This window comes from Magnolia sinica, chromosome 10, assembly GCF_029962835.1.
Source record: "Magnolia sinica isolate HGM2019 chromosome 10, MsV1, whole genome shotgun sequence".
Taxonomy (NCBI): domain Eukaryota; kingdom Viridiplantae; phylum Streptophyta; class Magnoliopsida; order Magnoliales; family Magnoliaceae; genus Magnolia; species Magnolia sinica.
In genome coordinates this window covers 1,361,351-1,371,813 of record NC_080582.1, presented here as the reverse complement: position 1 = coordinate 1,371,813, position 10,463 = coordinate 1,361,351, and the positions used below count along the sequence as shown (strand labels likewise).

Genomic DNA, 10,463 nt, shown 5'->3' with positions numbered 1-10,463 from the left:
GATTTCTCCACCCGAAACAGCTCCCTTCGATCCATTTCCCTCTCTCTCCTTCAATCAGGTAGCCTTCTTTTCTTTTCTTGTTTTTTTGCTTTTTAATTTAATTATGTTATTTTCAAATTTTCATTTTCCTTTTTCTTCACTTATTTTTAATGATTTCTAGGGTTTGCTCCTCTTTTCTCAAGTGAAATGAATTCTCTATTTCTGCACTTTTGTTGTATTATTATTTTTTATTGCGGAGTCTCGAATTAGTGGAAATTTTCCATCAGAGCCGGCATTACAGGTGGGTCCCACATTAAGATGATCCAAACCGTTCATCTGGATGGATCTTGGATGGGTGTGTGATGCTATGAAAGTCTTTGCTACTGGACAATCCTAGCTGTCTGGTTATTGTCCTACAAATGGGCGGTTGTGATGAAAATTTTAGCCAGCCTGTCCGTATCCAGCGGGAAAAAGGAAGCTGCCGGATTGGATGGCTGGGATGTGTTATGGAGGGGATTCTTTCGTCCATTGTCCATCTACGACAGGGCGTGTATGCAAACAATCTGGGTCACTTGAAATGGTCCCACCATTACAAAATGCCCCCCTGGAAACAGAATAGGGTTGATCTGGGCCATGCATTCGACAGTTCCTCGGGAAGAGAAAATGTAAAATGCTTTGCCCTAATTAGCTGTGTTTTAGATTGTACAAGTGTTTGGTGATCCAAGCCATTCATCTGATGTACTGCACTGTATGATGAGAAATGCTACAAAGAGCTCCCTCAGCAGATGCATCCTGCCGTCTGATTTTTAGCCTGCAGATGGGTCGTTAAAAAGAAATACAGCCAACTGTGTATGCTCAATGTGGAAAAGTCTGGCAATCGGTTGGCTAGAATTGACCAATGGAGGAGGCTTTCAGGGGTCATTTGGATGGTGGTAAATGGGGCAAGTAGTAAATGATTTACTAGTGTTTGGATGCTCTAATTTGCTAGTAAAAGATTTACTACTTGTAAATGATTTACTAGCAAAGCCACCTTCTCATTTACCAGCAAAAAGCAGATTTCATTTACCATTTACAGGCTATCCAAATGCTGTAAATGATTTATACAACTTAAAGCCAAATAGACAGGCTGTAAATCATTTACAGCCTTTAAGTGATTTACTAGTAAATCATTTACAATGTAAACCATCTACCGCCATCCAAATGACCCCTTAATCTGACCCAGCTGAATGGTTTGGTCACTAGAATGTGGGATCTGCACAGGAACACTCCTTGTTTTTGCTGAGCATTGTATAATACCCAGGGCTGCAGCTTGTGTTTGGGTCAACCCAAACCCAACTGACCCAACCTGATTTCAGGATGGGTTGTTAGGGCCTTGTGCTAACCATTGGAAAACTCCAACCTGATTTAAAATCGGGTTGGATTTGGGTTGAACAAATTATGGACAGGTTGGGAATAATCACACGCATTTGGGTTGGGTTGGTTGAAGGCCGAGTACAGAGGAATTCATGTTGGGATTGTGTTGGGCACCTCAGGTTGGAATTCGGATTGAGTCAGGTGGGTTAAGTCCTCTTGAGTCTTGAGGTCGGGTCAGGCTCGGAATGACCCTCAGCCTGACCCAACCAGCCCAAGTTGCACCCCTAATAATACCCTGTCCAAGTTGCAACTAGGTTTCCATGGAAAGGAAACAAGATGGCTCACCGATACATGTGTCCTGTTGGACTTAGATGGAATGTTTCGTATGCTTTTGATTTGTGGGGCAACTCATACTTTGAAACCACATTTTGATCCATGGTCATACATACAATGAGTGTTAGTCTTGCTGGCTATGTGGTGGTACTAAATTTGTCATCATAATATGATATACTTTAGCTGGGATGATGATTATATACTTCGGAGCTCTGATATTTCTCCTTCACTTTCAAACTTCTTGAAGATGATGAGAGTGGAAAAGCCAGGACTACAAAGCCAACTGCTACAATGTTAGGTTGGCGATATGGCTTTAAGAATTTAGATGGGTGTTTATCTTTTGCATTTTCTTTAGATCACACCTCTTTATGAGTTCTAAAGTATGTCTTTTATCTTTCTTCATTATTGGATCACATGTCTTGTATGTGTTCTAACTTTGGAGTGCCCCAACATAAGTGCTTGCAAGTAGTTTTCTCCTAGAAGTCTTATGTTGCCTAATTAGCAACAAAAGGGGTTGTTTCGGTGTATTAAAATTTTAAAATCTGCACCTAATTCAGGAATAGTTTAGAAATTTTGGAATTTTCTTTTCTTTTGTTAGGATCGATTAGTCAGGTTAAAAATTTTGAATTTTTCTTGGGGATTGCTGCCAGTGGCGGTTGCAGGTCTTCTTGGCCAAATTAAACCTGTTTTGTTCTCAGTTTGGCTTGTCTGGTTGAGAGTGTGTTGGCTGGACACGGTGGCCCAGATTGTGTTGGGTACTCTACCCTGTAGATTTTATTTTTTCCTTTTCATGTCTTTAGCTGTATAGCAGAGTATATGATAGGCGAGGCTTGGTGTTTTTGTGGAGCCTGCCTGAATTCTGTTTACGGTCCAAGAGTTTCGACACTTAAGGTCATGGAGAGAGCTTCCTCTCCATTCTCTCCACCACCCTGTCCCACAAATGCAAGGCTGGCTTACCAAACACAGCGGAAGACCTAGGTAAATCAAAGGAAAAGAACCAGCTTCACAACCAAAAACCTCAGCTAACTGGACAACCACCTCCTGAGGGATATTAATTCCCAGAAGCTCACTTTTAGCAAGGTTAATATTAAGGTCGAAAACCACCTTGAACCATCTAATGGCTATTTGGGACCAAGTCACACCCACAATCGATTTGATATCTCGTGGAGTTGCTGAATTTTAGAGCTAGGACACGCATACTTTCCTCTCTATTTCCAACAGTAATAACATCTATTTTTTAACTACCTTTGAAATTTATTTATCTTTTTTCTTTTCTCCTTATTTCAGGCTTCAGAGAAATATAGGTTTGAGCAGTCGTTTGAACACACAAGCCTGTTTATTGAGAAGCTGGAGAAAGTGTTGGAATACTACCATAGGCACGTTGTTCTTCACAAAAAGGGTAAAGAGGCTCCTGGTGAAAATCCTGCAGTTTGATGTTAGTTTCCTTCACACACACACCCACACACCCACACACCCACAATGAAATTAAAAAGGCGAGGGAGACAGAAAAGAAGAAGATCAAGGGTCAATCCTTGCCTCCCTAGTACTAGAAAAAAGATTTAAAAAGAAAGGGGTAAAAAAAATAACAAATAATGAAATCATTGATGCCTTGAAAGGAACATGAAATGGAGCACCTATTGGTGTGATTGGACATGTGGATTCTGTTTGGATTCTGCAGATCATGTAATGGTTGCCCAAATGATTGCTTGCACGGTCACCCTATCAAATAGGATTCTGAAAAATGGGGATATGTTTGGATAACAAGTGGAATCCTTATCTTGTTTCTTGTTTCAAGAGGATTCTCATTGTGGATAAGAGTAATGGTTGAAGCGTTGAATCCATGTATCCAAACAGCTCATCTTGTCAAGCAAAAAAATTTCCATTTCCTAATGGATTCCATGTATCCAAACACGCCCAGGATGAAAACAGCCAACAGAAATCCCAATGCTAACATTAAGTGGTGCTTTCATTACATTACTTATCATTTCTTAATTAAATTGAAACACATAAAAGGTTGCAGATGTTTGCTAACTGTACATATGCATCCACCACATGTAATAGATCCAAGCCGCCTATCAGGCAGGCTCACTGCATGGATGTTATCTGAAAAAGGGTCTTGGATTGACTTTTCAAGGTTTGAGTCGAATAGGGAACTCCTGAGTCTGAGTCGTAGCAGACTTGTAGAAGGCTTAAAACTGTACATTCCTCATTTTCGATCATATTGTAAAAAGGAGAGCGAAATGGAATTGCTTGGGCCAGAGGGTTTTCTTTCTCACACAGTGTTAGGTCTAGGCCTTTCATTAGGCAGGCCCACTACTAACATGCCCTGATCAAAGTGATTTTTTGGAAACAATTGATGATCAAGGCCGAGCCTCACATAATGGATGGTCTAGAGAATGATGGAACTTTTCTAGTATACTAGATATAGATTGCCCATCTTCTATCTAGTGATTAGATGGTTAGGATCACCATTTCAGGTACAATGGAGCATGTAGTTTAGTGATCCAAACTATTGATATGATTGTCTCAATCTGGATACCCCATAGAACACACCAATCCTTCAATTAGTCTTCGAGATGTGTAATCCCAATTCCCAAATCCTTCAATTAGTTGTCGGCAGATAGGCAATTAATTAAAAAAGAAATGTGACAACATTCTACATTCAATGAAGAGAAGGCCAAAGAAACAATGGCTAGGAACATTTGCCATCATATCAACCATATGTATCCTTGAACCACGGATCCCAATTGTGCAAAATGAAAATCCAAGCTCAGTGTAGGAACTCTTAGTTATGTAGAGTATGATACATATTAAAAAAGGAGGAGGAGAAGGAAAGAAAGAAAAGAAAGAAAAATGGTGGAAGCCTTCCTAGGCCTACACTATAAAGAAAATTGCTTCCTATTTCTATTTTCAACTAACATATTACAGGCAGACAATACATTCAGTGAAATAAATAAGCATTAAATAAACTTTTGTGCAAATTGAAGTATAGAACATACAATAAATATTAGCACCTGGTTCCATATAAAAAATCTATAACAAAAAATACATAAATCCTTAAGTTACAATTAGAAAATATCATCCAAACATCCCATCACCGTTTAACCACCATTCCACCATTCTTCACTTCGTCCAGTCACTTTCCACATGCATGTCTGCAATCTATGCTGTGAGAAAAATGTCTGGAAATGAAATTTGTGATTAGACCCTGAAAGTTACATGCTAGAATTTGGTTGCTTAAAATCTTTAAAAAAGTCTACCTGACTTTAAAAAACTAATGGATAAAATAGGAAGTACAAGTTCCTAGCGCATTCGGTCAGGGTGTCTTGATGTGCATTGCAGGTTGGGCCAATAATTTTGAAATTCAAACTTTGTTTTAGTAGGCTTCGCCTTAGATGACAGATGCTTGAAAAATCTATAGATTGAAGCTCCTAATTTATTGATTAATATCCTACAAAAGACGGTTAAGAATATAATACATCAATTGCCTAGGAAAAAGATGGCCAAAGATAGGATGACAAGGGAGTCCTAATTAGATTTACTTGGTTCATAACAAATAGAAAACTTTTTTAAGTTATAGAAATATTGCTAACATGAACCAATTTCAAGCCCATGATGTAAAATTACTAATTTACTGTATTCATCCAATATGGCTTCAAAGCATGGATTGAATGCAAACAATTCTAAAGCCATTGGCTCCTCAATGAATTCTGTATGTACAACAAAAACTAAGCTACATTTATAACATTTATACATGCTGTAATGCCAAAAATCTTATGGGATCAAACAAGTAAAAAACCTTTTGAAGTAAACATAAACAATGGTTAAGCCCATATGCGAGTGGAATTGTGGCCATCCGCATGCAGCGGCTCGTGCCAATATGGAACATGTGTTTGAGATCCTAGCTTTCTATTAGATGAGCCAAGCGCAAGAATCAAGCGTTTTGCTCTTGATGTTGGGCATAATATACAAAAGAAATGAATGGCCAATACAATTCTTTCTGAACATCCATTTATTATGTACACACTGGTCCATGTAAGGAGGGAAACACATGCTTTTTAACCCAAAAGTTCTACAAGTATGACCCACTTGATGGGAAGCCCTTATCTCACACGTTTATAGCTGACTATCCACACGTGGGCTTGGAAACCTCTCCCACAACTTATACTTGGTTCAAGAATCCGGTCTGATGGAAATTAGGTGAGCTAGTTGTATGGGAATGAAATGGATAGTCAGCATTTAACAAACATGATGGCACATAGATGAGCTGCCTGAATTTGCACGAGGGACACGCGACTTAAGTGAGTCCCACCATGATGTTTATGTGAAATTTACCCTGGCCATCAGGTGCCTCAACCCCTGTTAGGCCAAGGACCCAAAGCTGAGCTCCATCCGCAATTCAGGTGGACTACACAGTTGCAAACAGTGTATAGGGCAACACTCACCCTCCGAAATATTTTCCTTAGTGTGGCCCACCCGAATCAGGAATAGGCCTACATGGTTGGAGTGGATTTCATATAATCATCATGGCGGGCTCTGTAGAAATCAAGGGTGGACATCTCTCTTCCAACTATTTCCTTTGGTGTAGCCCACCTAAATCACAGTTCAGCCTTTTATTTATTTATTCCGGTCTTAACATGAGATTACGCATCTAAAGGGTGGAGTGGATTTCGCATACAGATCACTGTGGGGCCTATCAAAAATCAAGGGCCGCATCCCTCGGATTCGGAAATGACACCGCCCATACCCACCTTTTGGTCGGTGTGGAAAAGCTCTGTGGGCCCACTGTGATGCATGTGTTTTATCCACGCCGTCCATCCATTTTTCTTGCTCATTTAGCCAAAAAATGAGGCAGATCCAAATCTCAGTGGACCACCCCATAGGAAAGAGTGGTGATTGAACGCCCAACATTAAAAGAAGATATGATCTTACTATGGATTAAGAAGTAAATTAAAATGAAGAGAGGAAAGAAGTCTCACCAATGTAGCTCTCGCAGGGATAGAAGTGCCAGTTCTTTCACCCTATTGCCATGTGTGGATGGAGGGTATGTGCCGAATCTTATGCCAATCGTCTCCCCCGTCTTCTCGAAGCCTTTCTTTGAATTCATCGGCCATCTCCCACAACTCCAGTTTCTTGAGTGCAGTCACGTGTTGCAATCCTCCTGGAAGCTGCTTCAATCGCTGGCAGTTTTTGATCTTCAAATGTAAAAGACTAGGCATAGCTCCTTCCTCCACTCTCCACTCCTCTAATTGAGGTAAGAATTGAAGATGTAAGGATTCAAGGCGAGGAAACCCTTGTGCAGAGCAGGCCATCTCCACTCCCTCGAATGAACCGTATAGTCTGAGAATTCGAAGATTTTTCAGCTTCTCCAACGTCGCCAATGGGTCTTGCTCTAAACAGGAGTCGGTCAAGATAAGCTTGGTGAGGTTTGTTGGGAATTCAGTAGACTCAGGTAACTTCTCTAACTTTACTTGTAAACGCAACTTACTTAACCTGAGAAGATGTGAAAGAGGAGGTACCAACAACCCTATGGTTTCCAATTCATTACCTAATGCCACTACCGTCAGAGACTGGAGGCAGACCAGATTGGCAATCGATTCATACCATACCTCAGCATCTGCTTCTGTAGATAAACATATTCCTAATTTTCTAAGATTGGTGAGGTTTCCCAAGCAACCCTCCATCCATTTACCAGCCTTTACATCTGATAGAGTCTGGAGGTTACTTATCTGCTCAAGCCTTGGATGCCCTTCTATCTCTCCCCAACTTTTGCCCTTCACTTGAAGATGTCTTAACTGTTGCATCTTCCCAATTGAGCTTGGTACTTTGATGTTATAAGAAGATGTTAGAAACAGAGTTTGTAAATTGGGAAGATTGCCTATGGATGATGGGAGGCTTTCTAACCTAGTCTTGGTACACCCGAGGTATCTCAAGTGGATTAGTTCACCTATTTCCCTTGGTAGCTTTTCTATTTGTGCGCTGCTTAGATATAGCACCCTAAGCAATTTAAAGCCTCTGTAGAGAAACTTTTCTTCTTCCCTATGAAGCCACGCATTGCCTTGGGTGTAGATCACCACGGAACGAAGGTGTGGAGTGGAATGGCTTAAAGAAATGTACTTGAGTCAATACAGTGAATTGCAAGTCGACGGGCTCTAGATGCATAAGGAGCATCTGCATTCCCATGGTGAACTTAAAGAAACTTGCCTCCCTTGGCTTCTGATATGGAGAGATCCCGCAAAAGATTGTGGATACGACAACTTTTAATACCCCTGCTTGAACTTCTTCTTGCAACTTGAACCAAGCTTCTCTGAATCAATTCCTTTAGATAATCATCTCCAACCTCCTCCAATGTTTCTTCCCCTCTCTCTTCAAGTAACCCTTCTGCAGCCCACATTTGAATCAATTCCTTGGCACGGAACTCGTGGTCCTCTGGAAAATTGCCCAAGTAGAGAAAACATGCTTTTAAGTAATAGGGCAGATCTTTATAGCTCAAAGATAATATGCTTGAGATTTGGACTTCTCCTTTGACAAACTGCCAGCTAATGCACTTGCGTACATTCTCCCACTCTCGTGGTTCTTTTCTTGATAAGAGCCCTCCGATGACAACAACCGCAAGAGGTAGATGATGGCATTTTGCCACAATCTCTCTTCCTAACTCCTCCAAATCATGAGGGCAACCGTCATCTCGTCCAGGGAATGCTTTCTTACAGAACAATTTCCAGCTTTCTTCATCATTTAGAAATTGCAGCTCATGGGGCTGGCTTTGTGCATCAGCATATAAAGCTACATCTTTGTTTCGTGTGGTGAGCACAACCCTACTTCCATTCTTCGTACCGGGAAATGCATCCTTCAAAGCATCCCATGCTTCGCCTTGCCAAATATCATCCAATACCACAAGTACCTCTTGTCATTCAGATACTCTGAAATCTTGTCCCTCAGTTCAACGACGTTCATTTTCTCTACCACCTCGAGCTCCTCCTTAGAGAGCACCATACAGCGTTTTGTGATGACCTGCAAAAGATCTCTCACAGTATACTCTTGTGATACAGAAATCCATGCACGAGAATAAAAAAATTTCTTAACACGATCGGCATTATAAATTTTCTTAGTAAGAGTGGTCTTACCAAGACCACCCATTCCGACTACAGAAACAACACAACGTCGCAGCTCTCCCTCTGTCAACCGCACGACCAATGACTCCGAGTCCTTCTCAAAACCAACAAAATCTGGTTCTTGAACATTAGGAGAAGTGAGCCTCCATTCTTGGAGGCTTCCACCTGCAGAACTCGTCCCTTCTCGGCGTATGTTTTCAATGCCATAAGCTGACCTTCTCAAGGAGATGTCATCGATTCTAAGCCTTATTTCTTTGATATTTGAAGCAATCTTAAGGTGAGCTCTCAACTCACTGGCGATGAAAACATACCTCTTGACAGAGCCGGTGAATCCTTGTCGCTTCAAGGGTTCTATCTTCAAGAGAAAGGTGTCGATCACATCCTCCATATCGTATGCAATGCCACGCACGTCCTGCACCCACTTCTTCACACTTTCATCTCCTTGTTGTTTGGCATCAGCATCTTTTAAGGACTGCATCCACTCCAGTTCTCCTTGGATCCATTGAACTTGAGCTTGCAATCCAATGAAGGAAATAGCTTCTTGAACGAGCTGATTACCGAGTTTTTCAAGAAGGAATGAAACAACGGGCTCGGCTATAACTTCCATCTTTCTTCTCTTTTTTCTCTCACAAGAAAATTCAAATTAGAGATTTTCTTCTACAAGCAAGGTTGGATGTTATATTTATAGGCTTCAAAGGGCATTTCAAACTACTTTATTCCTTTTCTATTTTTTTCTTGGAAGAAACTGTTATTCAGCATTCACCACTGATTATACATTCTTATAAAATTGACCAAAAATGACGGGTGTTTATTCTACAACAATTATGTGTGGGGCCCACCATTGTATTGTTGATGGGAAAAGGATTTCATGCCCATGTGATCATATGAAATTTTGTTCCATAAAATGCTCGCTTGATTCATGCAAATGTCTTCAATGGTTGGAGATGCAAGAGCATGAATTTCTTGATGCTAATTAGTGGGGCACTAATGCTGTTGGATCATTGCGTGTGCATGATTTTTGTGCATGTGTGGACCTAAAATATCATGGTTCACTGAATCATAGGCCTGATTTTTATAAAATGAAAAACTACATGTCACTTAATCATAAGCCCCAGCAGTGTACTGATTTTTGGGTGAGAGCATTTGTGCCACCATCAGACCCACCTTATGGAAAGATGGGATACTGCACTTATCTGCCACACTGGCATGTGAGAGAGAACTAGATGGGTGTGCATTGTAGAGGCAAGCAATCTTAGCTAACATACCAAAATATTATTTTTTAATATTCGTAGGCAGGTTGATGATGAGTTGTAACCATGACTTTCTTGGAAAGTGACTCATGGATTTTGATGAACTTGCCTATGGGTTGTAACCATGACTTTCTTTAAAAATGAGTAGTTGATTTTATAAACTTATAAGTTGTAATCATGACTTTCTTGGAAAGTGCCTGTTGATTTTGTTGAACTTAGGTATGGGTTGTAACCATGACTTTCTTGGAAAGTCTCTAGTTGATTTTGATAAACTTGTGTAATTGTATAAAGCCTTTTATTAGTAGAGGTCAGACATCTCAATTTCATTCTCTAACAAGACCTTCCTAAATGCAACGTGTGTGTATTCATGCGTCTGATGTAAACGCTACCACGTGCCAGCATAGCGCATTGATACAAGATCTAATCCATCCATCAT

General features: G+C 40.5%; 1 protein-coding gene and 1 long non-coding RNA gene across 2 annotated transcripts; one reads left to right on the top strand and one right to left on the bottom strand.

The window, feature by feature from the left end:
- LOC131257712 (uncharacterized) lies at window positions 1-6,802 on the top strand. Its single transcript, XR_009177572.1, has 3 exons — window positions 1-58; window positions 2,953-3,064; window positions 6,662-6,802. It is a non-coding gene; the product is annotated as an uncharacterized LOC131257712 (long non-coding RNA).
- Window positions 6,803-8,548: 1,746 nt separating this feature from the next.
- On the bottom strand, window positions 8,549-9,384 carry LOC131257711 (putative disease resistance protein At1g50180). Its single transcript, XM_058258524.1, has 2 exons — window positions 8,790-9,384; window positions 8,549-8,676 (listed from the first exon to the last, which is right to left on the bottom strand). The coding sequence occupies exons 1-2, from the start codon at window positions 9,382-9,384 to the stop codon at window positions 8,645-8,647; spliced, it is 627 nt and encodes a 208-aa protein (XP_058114507.1). The 3' UTR covers window positions 8,549-8,644.
- Between the last annotated feature and the right edge of the window lie 1,079 nt (window positions 9,385-10,463).